The 27644-nt window shown below is 48.7% G+C and overlaps 1 protein-coding gene across 1 annotated transcript in view; it reads left to right on the top strand.

The window, feature by feature from the left end:
* The first annotated feature begins 2387 nt into the window (after window positions 1-2387).
* CRHBP (corticotropin releasing hormone binding protein) overlaps window positions 2388-27644 on the top strand; it is a 54686-nt gene continuing 29429 nt past the window's right edge. The window contains exons 1-4 of the mRNA XM_075342327.1: window positions 2388-2525; window positions 2670-2760; window positions 3250-3407; window positions 25444-25654. Of these exons, the coding sequence (XP_075198442.1) occupies window positions 2445-2525; window positions 2670-2760; window positions 3250-3407; window positions 25444-25654 (541 nt within the window). The 5' untranslated portion in view covers window positions 2388-2444. The remainder of the gene's footprint in view (window positions 2526-2669; window positions 2761-3249; window positions 3408-25443; window positions 25655-27644) is intronic.

Raw genomic sequence — 27644 nt, 5'->3', positions numbered from 1 at the left:
CAAGCTGGGTGCTGAGGGAAAGTTGTATAGCAGAGCATTGGAAACCTGGGTGCTGAGGACAAGATGGATATCAGAACATGGAAAGCTGGGTACTGAGGGAAAAATGGATATCGGAGCATTGGAAAGCTGGTTGCTGAGGGAAAGAGGCAAGTGTCAGTGTAATCATCCTGTACCTTGAGGGGGGTCCCCGGTCCTAATTTTTCACCAGGGCCCATCAAACTCTAGTTACACCACTGCTCTGCACTATACTAATGTCAAGCAACATCGCTGTATGAAGTCACCTGCTTGTCTGTGAATGGTACAGAGCAGAGAGTTCCTAAGTGCGTGCTGTGCCGCAAATGAATCAACTGTAGAAAAGCCCTGCCGGCTTCCTGCATAGTAACACGATCGTCATGGGGTCTACGGGTCTGCAGGCCACAACAAACAGGTAAGAGATAACAGAGGGAACAGGGGAAAGGTGAGAAGAATCTTTTTTTTTTGTGTATGTCAAGCACGGCATAATAGGGAACTAGGATGAGGACTGGAGACATTACTACATGGGCACAATGCTACAAGGATGGGCACAATGCTACCAGGATGGGCACAATACTACAAGGATAAGCACAATGCAACAAGGATGGGCACAATGCTGCAGGATGGGCACAATACTACAAGGATAAGCACAATGCAACAAGGATGGGCACAATGCTGGAGGATGGGCACAATGCTACAAGGATGGGCACAATACCACAAAGATGAGCACAATGCTACAAGGATGGACACAATGCTACAGGGATGGGCACAATGCTACAAGGATAAGAACAATGCTACAAGGATGGGCACAAACATACAATGATGGGCACAATTCTACAAGAATGGGTACAATGCTACAAGGATGGGCACAATGCTACAAGGATGGGCACAATGCTACAGGATGGGCACAATGCTACAATGATGGGCACAATGCTACAGGATGGGCACAATGCTTCAAGGATGGGCACAATCCTGCAGGATGGGCACAATGCTACAAGGATAGACACAATGCTACAAGGATGGACACAATGCTACAGGATGGGCACAATGCTTCAAGGATGGGCACAATCCTGCAGGATGGGCACAATGCTACAAGGATGGACACAATGCTACAAGGATGGGCACAATGCTGCAGGGATGGGCACAAGGCTACAGGGATGGGCACAATGCTACAAGGATAAGAACAATACTACAAGGATGGACACAATGCTACAGGCATGGGCACAATGCTACAGGAATGGGCAAAATGCTACAGGGATGGGCACAATGCTACAAGAATAATAACAATGCTACAAGGATGGGCACAATGCTACAAGGATGGGCACAATGCTACAATGATAAGCACAATGCTACAGGGATGGCCACAATGCTACAAGGATAGGCACAATGCTACAGGGATGGGCTCAATGCTACAGGGATGGGCACAATGCTACAAGGATGGGCACACTGCTACAAGGATGGGCACAATGCTATAAGGATGGGCACAATGCTATAAGGATGGGCACAATGCTACAAGGATGGGCACAATACTACAAGGATGGGCACAATGCTACAAGGATGGACACAATGCTAGTGGGCACAAGGATGGTGGACATAACTACAGGGGACAAGAATGGGCACAATGCTACAAGGATGGGCACAATGCTACAAGGATGAGCCCAATTCTACAAGGATGGGCACAATACTACAAGGGTTGGCACAATACTACAGAATGGGCACAAAAATGGGCACATTACTATTGGGCACAAGGATGGGTACATTACTATTGGGCACAAAATATTTTTTTTTCTATGTGCGGCCCATACACCCAGCCGAGTTTGAGACCCCTGTCATAGACTTTGCTGGTATGCGTTTTCCTTGCCTTAATTGATTAAAATAAGCATGGAAAAATGCATGAAAAAAGCAGCATGGGATAAGTTTTGTTCTATTTCTACTGCAAACATAATAATAAGTAAAGGTAATAAACATAATAACTTGCTATTAGGGGTTTCAGTCGTTTCATTTCTCTTTCTTAGGTTCTGTTCCTTCTTATCAGGATAATGTCTTTGGTTTTCTGATATTTTCACGATCTGATCATTTTACTTTCTATTAATCACACTGTACTTTCCTCGCGCTGTCAGTGATAGGATCCAGCCAAGTGAAGGACAAAGTTTCTTTTTCTAACATGACTTTTCCACCAGATCAGACAAAATTAAATCTCAGACTTTTGTTGGATTTGGTGTTTTTTTGCATCTTGTCAATGATATTTTTTTTCAGTCAGGGTAACCAATGGTTACTGAGTTGCAATCAGTCAGAGAACTATGTTCCTTCCCCTTCAATTTTCTATATAAAGGGGTCTGTCAAAGAAACCCCTCAAGCTCCTCCTAGAATCAACACAGATAGAAAAGCATTGAAGCAAATACACACACAGCCAAATAGCCAGTGTCTCCAGGATGGCTCCACTCTCCAGGCTTCATTGGCAGGTGCTGCTCCTGTTCCTGGCAGCTCTTAGGGGGCACTGCAGGTACATACAGGTGAGGAGACCCCTGCACTGAGGAAACTTAAAGGAGGAATTAGCTGTTAAATTTGTAATCATAACAAATAGAATATGATTTAAGACCATCAAAGAGTCCAAACTAGGGGAAAAACTTAATAATTATGTGATTTTTTTTTCACAGGTGAGAGACGGAGAAGAAGATGCCCTAGTGTTACTGAACACGGATATTAAGAGGGAGTTATCTCAAGATCAGATGTACAGGAGGTCACTCCGTAAGTAATAATGTCACATCGCTGGAATATATTCCTATCATATAACTTTAGTTTAAATGTAATATTATTGTACTGTATGTATATATATAAAACGTATTACATTATTGAATGTTTTGTAGAATATATTTTTTAAAACATAAAAAATATATTTAGTTATATATATATATATTTTTTTTTACAATAACTTTGCAGCTCGAAAGCAAACATTATTTTCTGCAGATTTTAATGCATACATTATATTTCTTATTATACTTATATTTATACTTTATATATATATATATATATATATACATATATATATATATATATATAATTATAGTCAAGATAACTTTAGAAATTAAAACATGCATTGCACTATTAATTTCCATAAAGTATTTAATTATGTATTCAGTAATCTATGCCAATGTTTGTACACCACGGCGGAGTATGTTAGCACTATACAATCAACAGAAAATGCATTATATTATTATATTTCTCCTCTTTCATCAGGGTGCATTGATATGCTCAGTATAGATGGACAATTCACTTTCAAAGCAGAACAACCTCAGTTACATTGTGCCCTGTTCCTCATTGGAGACCCAGAGGAGTTTATTACCATTGAATATAACTTTGTGAATATAGACTGCCAGGGGGGCGACATCCTAAAGGTAGGGCTTACATCTCACCACACCTGATATTATTGAACACATTAAAGTTGTAGCAATTTTTTTTTTCAAAACTGCTTTTATGTAATATATATATATATATATATATACATTTTTTCCAGATTATTTATTTATATTAATATAGAGTATAATGGTATGAGGTTTTTCTATTATAGAAGCTATTATTATTTATATTATTCATATTACAATGCTAATAAATCAAAACGTTAGTTATGTTGAATTAATAGCTTTTTCTCATGGGATGTAATCTTTAACTATTTTGTGCAGCACATTTCCAGTTCGGCCACACCACTGCAGTGTCTATAAGGCGTAAAGTGAACCAGTCAGGTGCAATATGCACCCAGAAGCACGAGCAGTTCTGGGTGCATACTACTAATCCCTGCCTAACCGTCCCTGTATATAGTAGCATAGATAAAGAGATCTTTAGATAAAGTATTTCTAAAGATCTTTTATCATGTGCTAATAAGCAGAGGGACTAGTCACAAGAGCGTTATTTTCCCTGACTAGTCCACTCTCTTAGGCTAGTTTCACACTTGCGTTGTTTTCCTTCAGTCACAATCCGCCGTTTTGGAAAACAGGGGAATCCGTTAATGGATTTCGCTTCTTCCGATAGACTTGTATGGACGACGGATTGCGACTAATGGACCTGCGTTGCTTCCGCTGGCCGACGGGGCGTTGCTTCCGCCAGGCAGAAGGAATGCAGCATGTAACATTTTTTGAGCAGCAGAATCCTTTGGATTTCGCTGCGCATGCTCTCCCTGGCTTCCTGTACACGTAACCAGGGTACACATCGGGTTACTAAGCAAAGCGCTTTGTTTAGTAACCCGATATTTACCCTGGCTACGTGTGCAAGGAGCCAGCACTAAGCGGTGTACGCTGGTAACCAAGGTAAATATCGGGTAACCAAGCAAAGTGCTTTGCTTAGTTACCCGATATTTAACCTGGCTACGTGTGCAGGGAGCCCGACACTTCTCCGCTCAGCACCGCCCCCTCCCGCACTCCACTCCACATGTACACACACAAACACACACACACACGCACTCACCTGTCCCCAGCCATGCAGTCCCCGTGGCACTGACGTCCTCAGCGCCATGGCCCCGCTTGGCTCCACCACCCCCGCACTCCCCCACCCGAACACATTCTCGGCGGCCGAACGATCAGCTGATCACCTGGCGGCCAGCTGCTGTGAGCAATCAGCTGATCACCCGGTGGCCGGCTGCTGTGAGCGATCAGCTGATCACCCGGCGGCCGGCTGATCAGCTGATCGCTCACAATAGTCTGCCGCGGTAAAACTGTAAAAAAATAAAGCAGATTCCGTTGTTTTGTGCGATCCGTTGCATCCGGTGTGCCACTATATGCAACACATCCGTTGCATCCGTCACACAACGCAATGCAACGGATGCCGTTCAATGCAAGTGTGAAACTAGCCTTAGCATGTTAGCACGGCCACAGGGTGAACTAACATGCTATTCAATGTCTATTGCCCAGAGTCATCGCCAGTGATGTTCCTGTGTCCATTGTCACCACCTCAGACACAAGGTTTAGGCTGAGTGTGCATGATCAGAAGTCACCGCACTTCTAGTCATGTGCACTATGAAGTCGGGTGTACGAGTCCTGGCTTCAGAGAGGTCTACTGCAACATGACCGGAAGTTGAAACTGATCATGAGCAGTAACGCTAAACCCGGCATCTGAGGCGGTGACAACAGACACAGGTACGCGCATCACCGGGAATGAGGCTGGGCCATGGCCATTGAATAGCATATGAGCATGTCCCTGTGGGAGTGCTAACATGCTAAGAGGGCGGACTAGTCAGGGGAAATAACGCCTTTGTGACTAGTCCCTGTGCTCATTATCATATCATAAAGTATCTTTAGGAATACTTTTTCTAAAGATCTCTTTATCTAAACTACTACTATAGGCTGGGACAGTTAGGCAGGAATTAGCAATATGACCCAGAACTGCTCGTGGCCCTGGGTGCATATTGCACCTGACAGGTTCCCTTTAATTGAGAATTGTAAATACTGTATACTATGTCTATGTGTTCTGCAGATAGATCTGGCATATTCTACTGCATTTCTAGTATTATATTCTTGAATAAGGAAGCTTTGGATGAGCAATCCAATATAAGTAATTAGAGGAGGGAAATAAATTGTGAATTTATAACATATAATTATGAAATAAAATGAATATTCAGAGTACACTACGCAGATCGCATTGCTGCTGCATCTGGAAACTGCAGTTTTCCTGAATAGCTCTTTAATTTATTAAAAATTGTTCTTCTAAATTAATAGGAAATATAATGGGGTTTTTATGTTACATAATGGTTATTTATCTGTTATGTAATAGTTGTTTCTATGTTAGCGGACACAATTTGAGTGTTCATGGCTAATAGAGGATTGGAAAGAAGCTTTAGACAGAAGATGATTAAATGTTTGATTAAAACCAAAACTAGGAGATAACATTTAAACTTTTCTTAAAAGGTTCATACAAAAAAACTAAACTTAAAGCTCCCCTCTAGCAATTTGTTTGTTTTTCCTCTCTGGATTGGTGCTTTTAACACTAGAAGTCTCAGAGAGGTATCATTTAACATTTCTACCATTGGAACCCTATGGAGCTCGAAATTCCTGGGACTTCTAGTGTTAACCTAAGGTCACTGCCCCTACTCTTATACTTACCCTCCGGCGTGTTTAACCCTTTTCAGTGTTGCTCCGGTCCCTCGGCAGAATCTTTCGGCAGAAATCAGAAGTTACGTCACAAGCTCTTAATGCAAGTCTATGAGAGCCAGCACAAGGCTCTCATAGACTTATATTGTAGAGTGAACCATGAGCTGTCAGAGACCGATGGGAGCAGCGGTGATAGAAGATGAAGATGACAAAGGGTGAGTATAAGACTAGAAGAAAGAAAGTTAAATTTAAAGCACTACTCCAGCTTAGAAATAAGCTGGAGTGGTGCTTTAAAGAAAGAAAGGTGATTGTAGGTGCAGCAGCAATGTCCCTTCTATGCCTTTGTAGTTAGTAGTGAGTAGGAAAGATAGTAAGCTGGGCACAGTTTCATTGAAGTTGGATACTGCAGAGCCATATTCCTGTTGTTCTAGGTTAGCAAATGGATTAATGAAAAATTCTCTATTGCCCTACAGCAGTGAATAGGCCAATTTAAGAATTCTTGTGGTCTGGGGAAATTAAATGGTTATTTTAGGATAACTGATGAAGCGCAGTGGAAGGGTTGATGTTTGTGTTGTGGGCGGGGGCCGCTGCTTATTCTCTCTGGGGCTCACTCGGATCCGGGTTCGCTGCTGCGGTTCGAGTGGTGACCGGACCTGGGCTCGCACGGCCGCCCGTCCTCACAACCGTCGGAAAGGGGGATATTTACAAGGGAGGTTGTCTGTGATGCCACCCGTGGGTTGCGGTGAGGGATGTTGGCACCACCGCTGCCTGTTGATGGGGGCGCCTGGGGCTGATTGAGCGGGGCAGCAAGTTGGGATCCCCTCCAAGGGTAAGGGAGGTGTAGTCCCGGGGCCCAGGGTTGGAACACGGGAGTGATGGCTGCTGGAGGAGGCGCGCCAGATCGGGGGAAGGTGGTGTACTCACAGTTCAATAACTTCACACAAGTCCAGTAGTAAACAAAGTTGTCAGTGGCCAGCCACCTCTGGAGGGTGCATTCGGGTCCTGCACCCAGGTTGATGAGCAGATAACCCTTTCTCCTGCACTTAATGTTTCCTTCTCTTTCGGACAACTTTCGCTTAGAACGGAGAAGTCCACTCCCGGTTCTATTTGTGTTGGGAGCTGTGGCCCGCGAAAGCTGACCCTTGGGATTTTAGTAGGTTCTTGGCGGACACCCTATCCCCTGCGTTGGGCTTCCGTTTCGCTCTATCTGGGCAGCAAATTGGGACAACGTCTGGAACCTTGTTCCCGGCTGGTTAATTGGAGAGGGGGCTTGCAACCTTCCTCACCCTAGGGTCCAGGCACCCTGACTGTGCACGGCCTCCAGATCGGATTCCCGCTCTCGGTACCGGCGGGCTACAACCCTGCCCCGGTCCACTTTAGGTCTCCCGCAACCGAATCTCCATTGCCTGTGGCCCTGCTCAATGTCTGCCACCTAGTCAAGTAGTCCAAGGGCCACTACCCCTGACTACCACTGCACAGTCTGCACTTGACTCCTACTTCCACTCCAACTTCAAACTGCAACTGAACTGAACTGACGTGTTGCCACCTCTGACTCCTCAAGACCCCTAGGTGGGCGTTCTCATCCGCCTGATCCCGCCCACTGGTGTGTCCTGGTTGTCATGAGGGGGTGACCAGGGTTTTGTGGCTGTGTGTTGCCTAGGTGTGGGTTGTGATGGAAGAAGGAGGATATGAGCTATTTGTGACTACCTGGTTTTGCCAGGGCGTTACACTTGTTACTCAGCACCTACTTGTACCACAGCTGCTTGTTAAGGCTATACGCCGGAGTCGTCCTCCTTCTCAGACCAGCGTCAGGATGCCTCCTGTCCCTCTTCTGCCCAAGATCCATTCTGCGGGTGCTGCTCCGCCTTGGCATCATTCGCAGCAGTTGGCCCGATCCTCCTCTGTGTTACTGGTGCCTGTTCATCTGTCAGAATCTATGTGCGGAAAGCTGGCGAGTGCGCATGTGTGGGCCGAGTCTTTTTCTAAGTCAGGCTCTTTGGCCAATGCGCATGCACGTGTAGTGGGTGGGCAGACCCCTACAAAAGAAACATCATCCGGAAATGTTAAAGTTGTTTTAATAAAAGTGTATTGTATTGTATAATATTGTATTGTGTTAGGGCACCCCCTAGTGGCCGGGTGGGACGGCTGTCGCCACAGTGAGAGGAGGAGCCGGCAGAAACCAAAGGGGAGAGTGTGTGTATGTGTGAGAGAGAGCTAGTTGGATCCGGGACGTGAAAGAGCGAAGATCAAGGGGCAGAGTGTGGGGGCTGAATTGAAAGGGGACGCCAGAGAGAACGGGAGTGGACGGAACCTCGGAGAGTGAAGCAACCGGTGTGGGTCCGGTGTGTGTGTAACCGCCAGTGGGAGCCCGGTGAAGTGGAGTAATCAGGGCACAGCCCCACGCGAGGGGTCATCAGGGCAGGTTGTTCCCCAGCCCAGGAAGTGGTTTTTTCTGTCTGTAACAGCCGGATTGAGACTACGTGTGTCAATAAATATGTCTTTAGGTTGCATCACATCTTGCCTGAAGACTGTTTGTACCACTACCGACGACGACACCACACTCTGCCCTACCAAGCTAGTTCCCGACTTTGAAGTAGTGATGGAACCAGGGGAGAGCCTTGAATCTACACAGGCCACGACTACAGAGCCGGAGGACCCCCTGGCCCATCATTACATGTGGCGTAGTCGGCAGGATGCGAATTCCCTGCCAGGAACCCAAGAAGCCGGAGATCAAGTGGTGCCTAGGGCACAGGATCCGGACTATGCGAGAAGATTTCCAGTCCCATGGTGGGAAGAAGAAACAGTGCCTGCAGCGTTGGACCGGGCACAAGATGGCGGCAAGGTGGCCGTCGTCTGTGAGGAAACAGAAAGCGCGCGAAAAAGTGGCGCCAAAGGAAGAGCCTGGGGCTGGCCGGTGCCGAAAAAGAAGTTCGGAGTACTCCGCCCAAAGAGGGGAGGTGCCGGTCCCAGGGCACGAACAAAGACATGTACAGTGGGCGGTATTGTGAGAAGAAAGAAGTGCCGCCGCGGAGGGGTTGATTTGTGGTGTGGGACCAAAGGTGGAGCATCTACAAGAGCGGGAAAAGTGAGCCCGCCTCCACTTCCTGTAGTCTCGCCACTAACCCTGACGCACGTACGGAAGCCTTGTGCTGCTAGAAAAATGGAGAACCTGGATGAGAACCGCCAGAAGCAGTTGATGTCCGCGGAGGGATTCCCCGCCTACTGGCCGGCCGTACCCGGAGGACCGGGACGAGCCACCAAGGTCACCTGGCTCACGACATGGGATGCGGAGACCGGTGCGACCACCACGGAGGTCCGGGCGACTTACGCCGCCCAAATACCGTTAGGGAGCCGGATGCTGGGAGCCCCATATCCCTGCTCAGAGAGACCCCCGCCAGCCGCGGTGAAGCCTGAAGCGCCTGGTCCAATCCGTATTCCGGCGGAGGTATACGCTCAGAAGCTGGAGCAAGATGACTGGGGTTTCTATTGGGATCTGGTGCTGCCGTCTCCCCTACCGACCCGAAGAACCCCATCACCTGAGCCAGACCCAGTGCGAGAACGACTACTGGCTGAAACCGTCGCTCGGGAGATAATGGCCGGTCCTCATGGCGAAGAATTCGAACACCAGTACACCACCGGGATAGTCGTCAAGTTCAGCCAGAGGGAAGGATACGGCTTTATCCGGGACGGAGAGACCGGCGATGATTATTTTTATAATCGCGTTCACCTCGATACAGAGGGCCTTCCCCAGCGGCTGCATACCCTGTACCCTGGGGAAAAGGTCCGATTCCTCAGAGAAGTGGGCTGCCGGGGCTTGTTTGCGGTGGGGGTCCATCGTACGCCCACTGAACAGGAGGCTGCCCAATGGCAACAGGAGGTAGAGTGGGAAGAGCACCAGGCCCGGCGACAAGTACAACAAAGACCGGTGCTGGCTGAAGCCTCCCGACCCCGACATACCGCAGCTGTAGCTCCGGCCGTCCTGTCTGTGCCAAGTACCGACCCGGAGAAGGGAACCTCGCCGGTGCTGGCAATCAACCAAAACCTTACGGCCCATCCCATGATCGTTATGGGTAGCCCGCCTCAGTCCCGCGCGGCGACCCCCTCACCTCCATCAGAGACTGAGGAGTTCAAGCCGGAGTCCGAAGCGGCGGAGCAACTCACCCGTCCTGAGCCTTTCCGGCGGCTGCGCCGATTACCCGGGCAGTCCTTGTCCGAATACATCCAGGCGCAGAGGGCCGAGTGGCAACGGGCCTACCACCCGGAATAGGCCTCTAAACTGGGAGATGACGGGCCTGTTGTGTTTGATGCCGGCGTGTTTGAGCCGGAGAAAGCGTTGTGTTCCAGTTGTTGTTTCCGGAGAGAGCCTGCTTGCTGGACTAAGCCAGGGGCTCCTCCGCGTTAGTAAGGAAGAAGTTGCTGTGTTCCTGCGCTGACCATCGAAGACCGGGAGCGCTGTTGAGCCTCCGGGCATACACCAAAGACCGGGAGCGCTGCTAAGCCTCCGGGCATACACCAAAGACCGGGAGCGCTGCTAAGCCTCCGGGCGAGGAACTGGTTCGTAGTTTTAAATAAGTGTGTTATTTTATGTTTGAGCCGTGCCGGGAGGCTCGGGTTTTAAGAGGGGAGGTGTGTAGTGGGTGGGCAGACCCCTACAAAAGAAACATCATCCGGAAATGTTAAAGTTGTTTTAATAAAAGTGTATTGTATTGTATAACATTGTATTGTGTTAGGGCACCCCCTAGTGGCCGGGTGGGACGGCTGTCGCCACAGTGAGAGGAGGAGCCGGCAGAAACCAAAGGGGAGAGTGTGTGTATGTGTGAGAGAGAGCTAGTTGGATCCGGGACGTGAAAGAGCGAAGATCAAGGGGCAGAGTGTGGGGGCTGAATTGAAAGGGGACGCCGGAGAGAACGGGAGTGGACGGAACCTCGGAGAGTGAAGCAACCGGTGTGGGTCCGGTGTGTGTGTAACCGCCAGTGGGAGCCCGGTGAAGTGGAGTAATCAGGGCACAGCCCCACGCGAGGGGTCGTCAGGGCAGGTTGTTCCCCAGCCCAGGAAGTGTTTTTTTCTGTCTGTAACAGCCGGATTGAGACTACGTGTGTCAATAAATGTCTTTTGGTTGCATCACATCTTGCCTGAAGACTGTTTGTACCACTACCGACGACGACACCACACTCTGCCCTACCAAGCTAGTTCCCGACTTTGAAGTAGTGATGGAACCAGGGGAGAGCCTTGAATCTACACAGGCCACGACTACAGAGCCGGAGGACCCCCTGGCCCATCATTACACACGTGACATGACATCCTCAGATTGACCATTGAAGATCAGCAGTCCCGATGACGTTGCTTCTCTGGATTGGCCGTTGGACGTCAGCTACTCTGATTAGGCATGAGCTGTGTGGGCGGTGCTTAGGTTATATAGGGATGTCGCCGACACCAGATGGCGCTCAGTCTTTGCTTGCCTTGTGGCAGTAGAATCTGTTAGGCAGGTCTCTTCACCTAATAATTATAGCGGTCTCTCTGATTACCCGCTACTGATTAATATTAGTGGGTAACTGCACTAGTTAAGCATGTTGGTTACCACTGTACTCCACATATATACCGGAAGCGATATTGTTGGGGTTACCACTGCTATCTTTAAGTATGCCTCCCTCTAAGCTATGTGCCCACGGGACTATGTACCCATGGATATATCCGCAAGTACCTCCGCAGGTTTCCCGCAGCTGATCTCCGGAATCCGCAGCTATCCATTGCTGCGGGATTCCAGCGAAATAGCTGCGGTAAACCAGCGGACATTTGTGTGACTTACCTGCGGACGTCCCGGCCTCTATCTCCATAGTGGAGAGGCGGGATTTTCCAGGTATTTCCACAGGAATAATTGACATGCAGTTACGTGCGGCTGCGGGACATCCGCAACATGTTCCACAGCCGCACATACCGCAGCATTGACACAGCACTTCCCATATCTCATAGGATAACATGAGGAGTGTCTGTACTTGCTAAAACCTGCGGATTTATCTTGAAAATCTAGATAAAGCTTCAGGTTTTCCGCGCAAAATCCACGGGTACATAGTCCCGTGGGCACATAGCCTTACTGTGTAACAGCGCAGGTTTACCATACTGTTAACAAAGTGCTTTCACCTTATCAAATAGCAGCGCTGGTTAAGCGCACTGCAGCCCTGTACTTTATTATTTGTAGCAGGTGCTACTGTGTAGGTTCGTATATAGTGGCTGCATTTGCATTTCTGTTTGCTGGTGTTAGTGTATAAATAACACTGACCGTTTGTGCCTTATTAATTTGAACCTTATTATACTGAAGTCTTCCTCCTAAGTCATCAACCCCCATAAACGGCTTATCAGAATACCAAGCATATGCTGCTGTAGTCCATGATAATCTCCTGTTGCTAAAGCAATCATTGCAAGGAAACAGCACAGAGCTTGATAATAGACACATCCCTGAAATCTGTGTTTTAACCCCTACAGCATGCGGTGTTCAGATTACAAGCCAAAAACCTGCTGACATATTTCCTTTAACATCAGGTTAACAACACTACTTCATTTCTTTAACATGTATTTTCCTATTTTTGTGTGAACTTCAAAACTTTGGATGGAAATGTTCTTCAGGTCATACTACTATGGGATGGCTGGGAATTATAAAGTAGTTCAGTGGCTACTGGTGGATCATTGCTGGGATCTGGGGAATAACTTTCTGGTTACATTTCAGACTATGAACGCAGGCTTTGAGAGCAAGTAAAGTCTATGCATGTGATGCCCCGGCAGTCAATAAACTGCAGGCATATTACTGTAAGGTAGAAATGCTACCCGCTGTGCCAACATGATCAGATCTTTTATCCTACCGGAGCCTCCCTTCTAGGCTGTGTTATTTACAGAATCAGGTTGGAGTGTAATAAAGTAGCTGCCTTCCTAAAGAGGGGGTGTATTGACTTTCTGGAAAATGTAGTCCTCAGAAGCTTGATGGGCACACATTGCGGTAAATCAAAGATATTCAGAGAAAGCCAGATACCAGTCCTCTGCGCCTAAAGAGATGTAATATAAATAGAATGGCATCAAAGAGGAAGGTTTAATATTTCATGTAAGAAAAAACATTCCTGTATATGAAACAGTAAGGTAATACATGGTGATACATAACACATATTAATACTCTATTGTGGCACTGTGCTACATATTAGGCTGGTATTATTGTATTGGTATTCATGTATTTATAATAAGGCCCATAATCATCTTGTGTTTTTTTTTACTCACTTTCCTTTTTTGTCTTGTGATATTAGATGCTATTTTTACATCAAATTCTTCAAAATGGGGCACGCGATTAATGAGTTTGGAATGAAGTAAAAAATTGTCTTTTTCATGTCTAGCTGTTTTGTGATTTTTCGTAAAATGTCGCAAAAAAATGTGCAAAACAATTACACAAAAATACACCGGGGGTGGACTAGAGTGGAGTTGCACCAAATTTTGCAACTTTTTAAAAAGTCACAGATAATCAGCCGAAAATGTCTGGAATTTCTAACAAAGCTGGGAAAAAATAGGTGAAGAGATAAAAAAATATGCTGCAAAATGGTACAAATAGAATAATTAAGTGCGTGCAAACAAGAAAAATGTACAAAACTAGACAAAAAAACAGGTGCAAAACCAATGATGAATTAGGACCTATAAAATACACCGTGTGAGCATTAGTTTGCCATGATGGTTTATGGCAGATGATCGCAACCTTTCTGACCATGAGAGCAACATTCAGCTCTGAGAGAGGGTCACGAGCCACATTCAGCTCCCGTCCTCCTCACAGTAGTGACATCCAGAGCCCCAATTACCAGTACGACAGCCAAAGCTTTTCACACCAAGGCAGAATACTACGATCCAGGGGTTCCTACGTGACCCTATTTCAGATCTGTTCTTCTGTGTGGGGCTACTCACAAAAGTCAATCTGGAGACCTGCTCTTCATAGCTGTTTGCTGGACCTGGTGCTTATATGAAGCTATGGACTGAAGGCCCACTGCTCTGCAGAGCAAGTCACGGTATCAGACAGACTTAACGGTTAAACCAAGAAAGTTTATTTATCAAGGTAACAAACGTAAGCTGCAGAGAGCAGTGGCAGGATAGGGGCCAAAAGGAACAAATGGTAAAAGAGACAACTCCAGATACAACAGTGTATACTTTAGCTGAGGTGGACGGCCCAGGGCGCCACCACTAGTAAAGTAAGCAATACAAGTTCAAATAGCAATACCACAATATGTACAGATACAACATTAACCAATCCTACTCTATCGACTAACCTGGCTGGTCTCCTCTAAAGGGTCCGTGCGGAAACCGCACTCTCACTATGGAGGCCTATGCTGGTTCCCTCACTGCCTGCTGTACCCGGGCACTACTCACGGCTCCATCCACAGGACCAGTCCACTTGTCAGTATGGTGGTGCGCACTTCACTCCAGGAGGGCGATGCAGGACTTCTTTTCCCTAGTTTGCTGGACAGCTGGGCTCATCAGGCAAGGAACTCTGGTAGGCTGGATGCCGACTTTCCTACATCTGCATCCCTCTGCACGTCCTGAAAGCTCCCAGTAGCAGGGGAGATGCAGGCCATTCCATTATGTTCTGCAAGTGAGCCAGTCTTTTAAAGCCACAGTACATCACAATCTGAAAGTCACAGTGAAGCAACATCCTTAATAGGGGCTGCACCTCCCACATGCCTCCCTCCTTAACGATGGCCGTACGACCCCGTCAAGGAAGTTGGCTTTTTCAGGTTCTTTGTCTCCGGGGACCTACAACGAAAGGTGGCCGGCTCTCTCGTCATCTTCGGCGGTCCCATAGTACAACACAGGAGCGCGTAATGCATAGGTAACACCTGTAGAGGAAAACAACAGCATCGGCAATACTGACAATACAAACTGGTCCGCATATCTAACTGGTGGAACTCCTGCAGTAGACGTCTGGGATCTCCAGATATCCTAGCTCTCGCTTGACTCTTGGCTCTATTCCAGGGTAACGTTCACCACAGGGTCCTCAAGAGGATTCAATGGTTCTTCTTCTAGCTGGGGTGGCAACGATGCAGCTGCACTAGTATTCTCAGATGGAGGGGGCTCAGTTACGTTTGGGATGGACCACCAGTCTTCATCGTCAATCCAGACAGGGGACTCAATTGCAGGAGCATAGGCTGACTCCTCTATGCGTGGCGGATCCGGGAGCGTTTCAAAGCCACATGGACACAGCATATTTCTGTGGCGGACATGGGGCTCTGCCATCCCGCCTTCGATCTGAACTGTATAAACGGGATAATTGGCATACACTCTTTCCAGCACCTTGTAAAAGAGGTGTTACATGCAGCGATATCACTAGCGATACCACTGGTGAAAGCACCTGCTCCCGTCGTTTGTGCATCACGGGCAAATCGCTGCCCGTGGCGCACAAAATCATTTGGAGCCATCACACTTACCTGCCTAGCAACGTTGCTGTTGCCGGTGAACCGCCTCCTTTCTAAGGGGGCGGTTCATGCGGCGTCACAGCGACGTTACTAAGCGGCCGCCGAATAGAAGCGGAGGGGCGGAGATGAGCGGCTGTAAAATGCCTTCCGCATTGCTGGCGGCCGCAGATAAGCTGCAGTTCATCGTTCCCGAGGTGTCACACGTAGCTATGTGTGCTGCCTCGGGAACGACGAACAACCTGTGTGCTCAACAATCAACGATTTTTTAAAAATGAACGATGTGTCAACGATGGACGATAAGGTGAGTATTTTCCATCGTTAACGGACTTTCATTGCTGTCACATGCAACAACGTCGCTAACGATACCAGATGTGCGTCACGGAATCCGTTACCCCGGCGATATATCGTTAGCTCCGTCGTTGTGTGTAATGGGGCCTTAAGGGTGCCCTTCCCATCTTTCACTTATTTTGCCCTTAGGACGCTTCTCTTGCACTAGCACTCAATCTCCAAGCTGAAGTGTGACTTCTTGTACCGACCAGCGATCACTGTGTACCTTCTTCCGCAGTTATTGCCCTGCTAGCCGTCGGTTTGTCTGCAGCCATTGGTGGTGCTCCTTCACCCAAGAGGTGACTGCACATTCAGACAGGTCTTTGGGTTGGTCTAGGTTCAGTTCAAAGACCTCACATCATCCAGTTTTTCCGAATAGCAGCAGATAGGGGCTATACCCCGTTGCAGAATGGACCCAGTTGTTATAGGCTCACATAACTCCGAAAAGTGTTCCGGCCAGTGTAACTTCTTATCTTCCTCTAAGGTTCTCAGCATCTGAAGAAGTATACGATTGAACCACTCACATTCTCTGTTGCCCTGAGGATGGTAGGGGGTGGTCCTAGACCGCTCGATGCCATGCAGGCAATACAGTTCTTCCATTACTTTGCCTTAAAAACAGGTGCCCTGGTCAGAATGAATCAGTTTTGGGCACCCATATACTCAAATTAAATCTTGGCAGATAGCTCGCACAGTTGATTTGGCCATCTGGTCCCTAGTCGGGGTGACTACAGCAAACTTGGAGAAATGATCAGTCATGACCCAACAGTACTGTGGACCCCGAGCCGAGTGTCCCACAAGGAGGTAATCGATCATCAAGACTTCCAATGGCTCCTTAGCTCGGATGGTATAGACAGGTGCCCTTTGCTCATTGCTCTTAATGAAATTGCACACTCGCCACTGCCGGCAGCTCTCTTCTACTGCAGACTCCAGTCTGGGATAATACACATACCGCTGCAGCCACTGGTAAGTCTTGATTGCACTGAAGTGGGCTCCAAACTCATGAGCCTCTTTAATGACTTAGGGCACCAGGTCTCTTTGAAAGGACCACCTGCCACCTCACCTCGGTCTCCTTTGGATGTTGCTTCCAGCAGTAAAGTACAGCATCCCGAAGCCCCAACCTATCCCACTGATGCAGTATGGGCTTCATGTCAGCATCAAGGCCATTCTTCTCCTCTTTATTTGGCATCTGCTGCTGGGCTACCCATTGTTTCCTCTGTCTCAAACCTTCATCCTTGTCTTGAGCAAGCCCCCACTCTTCTTTAGTTCATCCCAATGATTTAGTGGGCACACAGGCCTCTCCGCCTTTCAAGGCCGCCATCACCGGGGGCAGGCACTTCCGGAAGTCAGGAGTCTCTTCCTCTTCCAAATCTTCATCACGATCCCCTAAGAGGACCTCAACGGTTACCCTTCACAGTCTGTCTGCATTAGCATTCTCTACAGTGGCACGATACCGGATGCTAAAGTCGAACTTCGCTAGGCTAGTCACCCACCTACCCACCTCTGTTCTAGAGCTCCCAATATGGCGTTGTCTAGGTGTGCTAGTGGGTTACTATCCGTTCGGACCTGAATTTTAGTCCCTGTCAAGAAGCCCGCAAATTTCTCCGCCATGGTCCACACCGAGGCCAGCAGCTCCAGATGAAAGAACTGTAGTTTCTGATTCCCGTAGGGACCGGCTTGCATACGCAATTACTCTCTCACGACCATCCTGTTCCTCGGTCAGGACAGCCCCCCTACCATCTGTATAAAGTAAAAAAGGCTTGTCGAAATACGCATAGGCCAGAATCGGTGTCATGGTCAGAGCATCTTTCAGGGCCTGGAAGGCCTTCTCCTGTTTCTGTGACTAAAGGGAGCTTTACACGGTAGCGATATCGGTAATGATATCGCTATCATGCGTACCCGCACCCATCGTTTGTGTGACACGGGCATATCGCTGCCCGTCGCGCACAAAATCACGCTCCTCACACGGCTTACGTGCCCTGTGACGTCGCTATGGCCGGCGATTCGCCTCCTTTCTAAGGGGGCGGGTCATGCGGCATCACAGAGACGTCACACGGCAGCCGTCCAATAGAAGCGGAGGGGCGGAGATGAGCGGGACGTAAACATCCCGCCCACCTCCTGCCTTCCTCATTGCCGATGGAGGCAGGTAAGGAGATGTTCCTCGCTCCTGCGGTGTCACACACAGCGATGTGTGCTGCCACAGGAACGAGGAACAACATCGCTAATGAGAGGTGATCGATTTTTAGTTTTAGGACGACCTCTTCACGGCAAACGATTTTAGCCACTTTTGTGATCGTTTTAGGTCGCACAAAACTCACACGCTGCGATATCGTTAATGACGCTGGATGTGCGTCACTAACGACGTGACCCCGACGATAAAATATTAACGATATCGTAGCGTGTAAAGCCCCCTTAAGCGGGCTTTACACGCTACGATTTCGCTACTGCGATCTCGTTGGGGTCACGGATTTTGTGACGCACATCCGGCCGCTGTAGCGATGTCGTAGCGTGTGACTCCTAGGAGCGATTTTGGATCGTTGCAAAAACGTCCAAAATCGCTCCTCGTTGACATGGGGGTCCGCTGCCAGTTATCGCTGCTGTCGCAGGGGCGAAGTTGTTCCTCGTTCCTGCGCCAGTGCACATCGCTACATGTGACGCCGCAGGAACGAGGAACATCTCCTTACCTGCCTCCGGCCACAATGCGGAAGGAAGGAGGTGGGCGGGATGTTACGTCCCGCTCATCTCCGCCCCTCCGCTTTCATTGGGCGGCCGTTTAGTGACGTCGCTGTGACGCCGAACGGACCGCCCCCTTAAAAAGGAGGCGGTACGCCAGTCACAGCGACGTCGCTATGCAGGTAAGTATGTGTGACGGGGGTGCCAGATTTTGTGCGGGACAGGCAGCGATATGCCCGTTTCGGACAAACGATGGGGGTGGGTCACATGCTAGCGATATCGGGCCGGATATCGCAGCATGTAAAGCCACCCTTAAGGTATGGCTCAATTCTTGGCATTCCTGCTGTCCCCCATTGCAACTCATTCAGGGGGCCTGTCAACTTGGTGAAGTCTTTCACAAAGCTCTGGGAGTATCCTGCCAGTCCTAGGAAGGCTTTCAGCTATCGCAAGGGGTGGGGGGTCAGCCACGGCCGAATAGCCGTCACCTTTTCTTGGGACGGTAATACTCCATCTTGCAACACCATATGGCCCAAATACTTGAGCTCTGTCTTGAAAAGTTGACACTTCTTTGGTTTTACTTTTAGGTTGTGGGCCCGCAGACAGCAGAGTACCTGTCCTAGTCGGTCGAGGTGTTCCTAAACCGAGTTGGCGTATATGATGATATCGTCCAAATAGATGAGGGTGGCTTTGAAATTCAGATCCCCCAGACACTTCTCCATCAGCCGTTGAAAAGTACCTGCGGCATTGGAGAGACCAATAGGCATCTGATTGAACTCATACAGCCCCACTGAGAGCACAAAAGCGGTCTTCTCTGATTCCTTAGTTACTACTGATACCTGCCAGTACCCATTCACCATGTTGAGCATTGAGAAGTACTTAGCTCTTCCCAGGGCAGACAAGGACTCTTCAATTCGAGGCAAGGGATAGGAGTCGTGGACAGTGCAGGCACTTAGCTTCCTTAAGACTACACAGAATCTCACAGACTCATCCACTCATCAACCACCGGAGCAACCCAGGGACTCTGCCTCGCTTGCACCACTCCCGACTCCAACATCTGTCCCAGCAAAGCCTTCACCTCTTGGTATAGTCTGGGAGGAATCTGCTAGTATCGTTCACAGATCGGTCGTGTGTCCCCCGTGGGTATTTCGTGTGTAATGGCCTCGGCGCAGCCAAAATCTTCGGCATGGCGGCCGAATGCAGCCTGATGCTTCCAGAACATCTCTTCTAATACTTGTGCATTCTCTGGGCCAAGCGACTTCTTATCCACTCCCATCAGATATAGAATCGCTTGCCCATTCCACTCCGGAGATGACGGCTCCACTGCGTATTCTGAGACTTCCAGAGTCCAACCCACATCTTCTACGGGAGAAAAGAACACCTCTTTCTGGCTCACCACCTCACGTCCATGGAGGTAGACATGAACCAGTTCCGTTCCTGCTCACAGAGGGGTTTCTCGCAGGCCCAGGTTCATAGCCCGTAGGGGGACTCGCCCCTGATGGACTACTGCTAGGGTCCGGGCTATCATCACAACACCCAGGGCTCTTTGGCAGGGCTGCGAATAACTCCGACTTCACGATGTGCTGGCACACTCTTCTGAGTTTCACAGACCTGAATCAGATGTTGGAAGACGGCTTGGGTGGCCTTGTGTGGGGTTGTATGCTTCCAATTTCCAGAGCCTCTTTTCGTGAACAATATTTGGTCAAGTTCTCGCAAAACGTACATGTCCAGAACCACGGGCAAATCTTCTCGAATAGGTTCAGGGACCAACAATATTCCTTTCGTCCTTATTTCTTGCCCGTAGATGCGTACTTTCATCCACATGACCTCTTTTACTGGGATGGGCTGGTGGTTAGCAGCAGTCTCACGGATCAGAGTCTCTCGTTCAGGCCTGTCCATCGCCAAGTATTGATTGAAGAAAGCTTCTGGCATAGTCGTCACTTGTGAATCCGTGTCTAGCAAGCAATCTATGGGGACACCTTCGAATTCAGCATGCAGGATGGGATTTTCTGCTACCAGATGTTAATTCTCATACTTGGCGGGCTCCCTTTCAGCTTCCCCTACAGGATGCCGCTATACTGTGGAAGTTGGTAGTTTAACAGCGGTTCTGTTTTGGCTGTGGTTCCCCTCTGGCAATTTTAGGCCCAATAACCCCGTCCCCCACACTGTTGGCACATGACATCTTTACTCCTCTTTGGCCTGTTCTGATTACATGGTGTGGTCTCCATGGTGGGGTTGGTAGGACCTGTAGGACCACAGGGGTCTAGTTGATATTTCCCCATGGCGGGAGGTGGCGGGTAAGTCTGATAGGGGTACTGTGGAAGCCAGAGGCGAGACTGCTCCTCATGTCCATGGCTGGGGGTAGCGGGTAGGTCTGATAGGGATACTGTGGAAGCAGGTAAGGAATTTCAGGAGTGGGGTGGTTCTTCATGTCACTCATGCGACATTTGGTGATCTCTACGGCAGCGTCACACGCACATACCTTGACAGCAACGTCGCTATGACCGCCGAACAATCCCTCCCTCAAGGGGGAGGAGAGTTCGGCGTCATAGCGACGTCACTGCAGCATCACTAAGTGGCCGGCCAATAGAAGCAGAGGGGCGGAGATGAACGGGACATAACATCCCGCCACCTCCTTCCTTCCGCATAGCTGGTGGACGCAGGATGAAGTGCTCATGGAGTATCTTATCCACTGACTCTAACCCAACTACCTGATCGCCTTCCTTCTTCTGTATTTGTGCCATTACCTCCTGTAGTTCTGTGACATATTGTGCAATGTCCTGTCCCTCCAGCTGCAGTTAGGAGAACAATTTAGCCCAGAGATGACCCGTACTTGCAGTCTCTCCATAGAACGCTACTAGCTCCTTTAACGTGTTCCGTGTGATTTCGGAAATATCTCAAAATAATGTTTGAAACCTTGGTCAAAGTTATCCGAGTACGTAAATCTCCAAGGGTGCCCAAAATTTTGCATCGGCCTATTTTCCTTTTTCTAATTTTTACATTTTAAAAGATGAAAATATTTTTTTTTGTCTAAAATACAAAGGTAATGTGTCATCTTTAACTTTATGACTTTTAGAGATCATTTCATCTTCAAGTTGCGTAACTCTTCACAATTAGCGTACTTTTCACCAGCGGTGCACAAACGTTTGCATGCCACTATATCTTCTCTCTGTTGCTTCATTCTCGAGAGGGCACCATTTTAATTTGTATTCAAATGATGCATTAAGTGCTCTGGGCCTGACAGATCACATGCCAAGCCTCTGCCTATTTAGCTTATTTACTCGCTTACCACTACCACTTTAGTTGGCACCAGGCAAATAAATAAGAGAATGAGCTATCAGTCAAGCTATAAAGGCTAGTGCTGGGCAACTGTAGCGCCCCTGACTGCGTCAGGGTGCTACAGGGAACTGCATCCTGTACCCCAGGGTGCAGGGCCTACCCTGCATGGTTCCAGGTTCCCATCAACTGACATCCGCACTACAAATGCCAACCACACCTCACACCAGGGCTGGACGGACACACCAGTTGGTTGGTCAAGTTGGACCACGGCCGCCCACCTTGGGGTCAGGCAGACTGGTGGGAGGGAGGAAGTCAGTTTGGAGTCAGCTCTCAAAGTGAGAGGGAGTTGAGTGGTAGCCCTCAGAGAGAGAGGAGCAGGGGAGTTGGAGCTACAAGCGAGGCGACAGGTTGGGTCGAAAACGGTGGTCCGGGACCACAGGAGTCAGGGACCGGTATTAGGAACACTGGACAGGAGTGTAACAGACGCAGTCTAGGAGGACTGTTGGCACCAGAAAGCCCAGCCACCTTACCGGTACCGAGCACGGCGGGGTACTGGACCCTAGATGAGGGAAGAGCTTTAAGCGCCTTGGTAATTAACCTGTGGAGGATAGTCTCTTTATGAACTTTCCCCAAGAGCTCAGAGATTGGAGGCATCAGCACAACGCGGGGGATAGGGTTCTCCAAAATACACAACCCACTGAAATCCCAAGTGCCAGCCACCAAGAGTACAGCTGCCATACACACGGGTAGCGGGACCCTGAAAGCTTCAAGCCAAGGGGCCACAACTATCAATCAATTTGTGCATGGAGGCAGGGCTCTGTACTTACCAAGTGACACTGGTGGGAGCGGGACCTGGACAGGCTCCCCTCCGTAGAGACTGCGGCGCCTAGAGACTTTGGTTTATCATCTGTGTGTCTGCTTATTCCACCTGATCCAGCACCACGACTACCGCAGTGAGTAATCTGAACCCTGCACCCTGCTTTCCAAGGCCAAGCCACCCGTTCACCAAATCCGCACTATCCGGGGGCCTTCCCTACCTGCGGAGGGACTGACACCTGGCTGCCCCACACCATCTGCCCCGTTACTCCAATCGTCAGTGGCGGTACTCCCCTTTACCGCAACCCGCAGGTGGTGTCACAAACATTCATCCCCTGTAAATATCGCCTTACATTTGAAGAGGCCGCAAGCCCCCAGGTCCTGAGACCCTCGAGCCACAGCAACCCCGGATCCAAGCAGTTTAACTGCTGCTGGGGCAGCACACAACTACTGGGGGAGACATAGACTTGTTAAGTGCTCTGTCATACACAAAGCACTGAATATGACATTTGCATATGAATTAAAACACTGATTTTTTGGGGAATGCAACAACAGATGTAGGATGTAAAGGTGTTGATAAATTTACATTTCAAGACCTACATGGCCATATGTATTTATTTTACTCACTTATATAGCTCAATTAATTCGATAGCGCTTTACAGATGTGATCGTTACTGTCCTCATTGGTGCTCACAATCTACATTCCTGATCAGTATATCTTTGGTGAAACCCAACACAAACAAGAGGAGAACATACAAACTCCTTGCAGATGTAGTCTGCAACATGTGATAGTGGGAATGGTGGGAATTGAATCCAGGACCCCAGCGCTGCAAGACTGCAGTGCTAACCACTGAGCCGCCCATTTAAGCTGTTTGGAGGGGGAAGTATCTTGAGTTCACTTACAGATGCCCCTTAAACTGTCAGCTGTCCCCTAATGCCTCCTAGATAATGTACGGCCCCCACGTCAGCGGCCGAGCCGCTCGGATCCGGAGCTGCGGTGGCTCGAGGGGTCTCCAGATCCGGGGGGTCCGTGCGGACACTCGAATTAAAAGAAGAGGGGGGATATGTACAAAGGGATTAGAAAGTTTGTGATGCCACCCACGGTGTGTGGTAATGGGAGGGACCACCACTGCTGTTGGGGAGCCCGGTGACAATGGGGTGGCAGCCTGATGTTTAACCCCTCCGTGGGTAGGGGGTTTGTGTCCCGGGACCCGTTGGATGGTTGGTGTTTGGGTGCCGTTGGGGATAGAAACAGGGGCTTTCAGTGTACTTACTCAGTTCGGGAATAACAACACCGACAGCTTGTAAACCAGAATTCTGAGCACCACTCTAGCTTGTAGGGAGCACGCTTGGGTCTGTGCCCTTGCTGTTGCGGTTAGCCTGTGGCCCTGTCCTTGGCACCTTTGTCTCTATTTGGACCCTTGGGTCTAAAACTTTTCGGGTCCCGCTCACCCATATGGCTAATGGAGTGAGCTTGCTCTCAGGGTTCACGTGTAGGATTTCTTTGGTCTGTAGTGTGAAAGTCCTATCCCATCAGTGCGCTAGTACCCCGATTTTGGAGCGGGTTGGGGATGAATCTTGAAGTCTTCACCCCCATCGGATAAATTACCGGAACGTGTGAAGCTACTTTACGGCCTAGGGTGCACATACCCCGTCGTGCCCTGGCCCCTTGCCCGGTGATTGCTCAAGGCCGCCGGCCACCCTCCTCGGCAGTCCGTGCCCCTTGACACAATCCCCTGCGACCGGGGTTCCAGCTCCTACCAGGCCCAGACCAACGTCTGCCACCTAGTAACAACAGGAGCCCTGCTCCAGGCCGGTGACCTCTCCCTCTCAGAGAGTCACCTCAGCCTCCTTCCTCTCCTCAGCTCGACTTCAGCTCAACTCTCTTCCTTCAGCTCAACTGTCACTTTCCTCACTTTCCCCTACTAAACCCCCATATTGGCGGCCCTATTCCCTTCAGGCCCCCAATGGTGTGTTTGGTGGGTGCAGTGTAAAGTGTTTCTAGGATTTTGATTGGCTAAGCTGTTAGCAACACCAAAGGACCGTGACCCGTAACCAAGGAGGAGTGGATACTGTGCAGAAGGGCAGATTTCACAATACCCTTTGACGACCTGATAGGCCAGGGTGTCACAATAACAAGCCCCTTTATGTGACGTATTGATTGTTGAATAACCATAAAGTAACTTTTAAAACTGTGAGAGCAATATGCTAATTAGTGGATTACTAGTCATGGGGGCGTTATTTCCCCTGAATAATCCCATCACTAAGCATGTTATCACCCCCTGTTGGCATGCGTGACATGATTTTCAAGAGCGACATCACTGCGGACTCTTTGCAACCTATTTTTTGTTCTCCTTGGCAGTGTGCAGTGTAGAGTATGCTCGCAGGCTTCAACAGTGCACTGTGCATGCCCTGGTAGGCAGCATTGACGCCAACTTCAGTAAGGTTTAGAGGTTTTACAGCATATGTACTAATGAACCAAACAATCCACAAATATTTTGAGTGTTTCCTTGCACGCTGTAAACCTTACGTTGTTTGTAATCACCCACTAACTAATTAGCTTATCACAAGCGTAGTTTTAATAATTGGGACAAACTTTTATTTTCCTCCCATAGCCCCATATTAAAAAATATCAACCAAGGCAAAGTGGTTTCTTGGACCTTTGACGTCAAGCACTTGGGTTACGTCCCTCACCTTCACCCCCTATCTACACTCCTGGTTTAAACCCAAACTGTAAGAATATAAAAGAGATTGCTGACCCTTTTGATGAAATCCTAATCCTGAAGTTTTCTCTTGTGATAATAATGCCATTTTTTTCTGATTTCAAATCTTAGGTTTTTGATGGCTGGATAATTAAAGGAGAGAAGTTTCCAAGTTCTTTTGATCATCCTCTCTCCACTAGTGAACGGTACACTGACATTTGTGAAGATGGCAATATGCAAAGTATCACACGGTCGTCTCAGAACGTAGCAATGATATTCTTCAGAGTTCACAAACCGGGCCATGGCTTCACACTGACAGTCCACAAGACTCCTAATCTCTTCCGTAAGTTGGATCTTTTTCTAACAGCAATAATTTAACAGAGCCGAGGAAATCATACATCTCTCCAAGGGAACAAAATGAGTCCTAGAGCAATCAGATAAATGTCCTGGCAGAAATTGCGATTGATTTTTCAGACACAGTGGTCAATGCATAGCCTCAAATAGAACGTATTGTAAAATATACTGTGCACTGACGGACAATTTAATGGATTTTTATAATGCAGGATAAACAATTATTATTGGTTGTCATTACTTAGCGTTTGTCAGCTGACAAAGTAATAGTGATGTGAAAGAAGAGAGAGCATTTGCCCCCTCAGGTTTATGACGATGAACTGCAGTCAGGTGGGGGAGACCACAATGAGGATGACGAGCAGCAGATGAGATTCCCTGAGACGGTGTCTGACAGTTTGTACAGATGACGCGCCCACGGGGCCAGGGGTTGTGCTCTTCACCGTACCAGTGATGGTGGTTTGGAATGTCACAGCAGCCTTGCCCGACTTCGTGGCCCTGAGGTGTCAATAAAAGATGGCTGGGGATGGGAATGTTGGGAGTAGTTGTCTTTCGTGACGCCACCTGTGGTATGCGGCCATGAGGGGAGCCGCCGCTGCGTGTTGTCACTCACTTCTGGGGCTGATGGTGTGACGCAGCTCAGGTTTTTAGGGTCTCCACAGGTAGAGCTATGGTCCCAGGGAGGATGATGAGGGTGGTAGTTTATAGTTCCGAAGCACAGGGGCGATGGCGACGGCAATGGAAGGGACGATACAGGGTCTGTGGTTTAAGTTCTTTACTCACTGTCAGATTATTGCCCCTGGAGTGCCGGTTATCACCAAGATGGGCTCCAGCTGATCCCAGATAATTCGGAAGCCAGTGCCGGTGTTGTGGATGGTGAGCCCTTCCTCCTTGCGTGGTTTGTAATGGATCCCCGTGGCTTGTAGCTACACAGGGTCCTCTCTCTGTAGTTTTTAAGTCCAGTTCTGTCTAGCAGGCAGTGCGAGTCCTTTTATGTGGCTGGATCGTGGTCTCAACTCCGGCTCTATGTGCTGCTCTGCCCTGGACACTTGAGGTGGGCCAAGGAAACTTGGAACCTCCTTACCCGGCAGAATAATTAAAAGGACTTGAAGTTCCCCTTAATCTAGGGCTCTGCACCCTGTCTGCGCCGGTCCTGGGGGAACTGACTCTGTATCCCCTCAGCGACCGTGTTCTCTTGTGTCCCACCAGATGCACTGGTGTTGCTGTTCTTCTGTGTGGAACTGTACTCTCTCCAGGCTGCTCCTCTCTCTCCACACTAACTTCTAACTGACTGTTCTTTCCTCTGTTCCCTCAGACATCACCCCTTCCCATCCCGGGTCCCTAGACTAGTGGGTGGGAAGGACCTTACCATTAGGTGGCTATCTATGTGACCCGACCCTAGCCTGGTCCCCAGTTGGAAAAGGGCAATGTTGTGTTTGTGTGAATGAGTGGTGTGGAACTAGCACTGACCTCCTCCAAACCCAGGATGAATTCTGTACCTTAAGTCAGGCGCAGTACCCTGTGGAGACCTGAAGCCTCAGGGGTGCCACACAGATATACTTTGGTTATGCACCGATTGTTGCAGCAGATGTCCAGGTGGATGGTCTCAGACGATCTTGGAAGTGAATATGCTGGATGTTGAGTTCCTGGGCTGGTGCAGTTACACGTGGTCTGTGGTTGTGATGTCGATTCGATGTACTCCTAAATTCTCTGAAACACCTTTGGAGACAGCTTATGGTAGACAAATTAACATTAAATTCACAGGCAACTACTCTGGTGGACATTCCTGCAGTCATCGTGCCAACTTTCAACATTTTTGCATTGTGCTGTGTGATAGAACTGCAAAAGTAGTTGGGTGGTCATGGGTTTCATATCATAGCATTTCTGTATGCAAGGTGTCAATTCGTATTGAATTAATGATGCCCTACAACTTTGTAATTCACTTTTTTTCTCTATCTCGTTCCGTTTTCGAAATAAAAATGCTA

This window comes from Anomaloglossus baeobatrachus, chromosome 1 (genome assembly GCF_048569485.1).
Source record: "Anomaloglossus baeobatrachus isolate aAnoBae1 chromosome 1, aAnoBae1.hap1, whole genome shotgun sequence".
NCBI classification, from domain to species: Eukaryota; Metazoa; Chordata; class Amphibia; order Anura; family Aromobatidae; genus Anomaloglossus; species Anomaloglossus baeobatrachus.
Note: the sequence above shows the minus strand (reverse complement) of the source record. Positions and strands in the feature narration are given on the sequence as shown.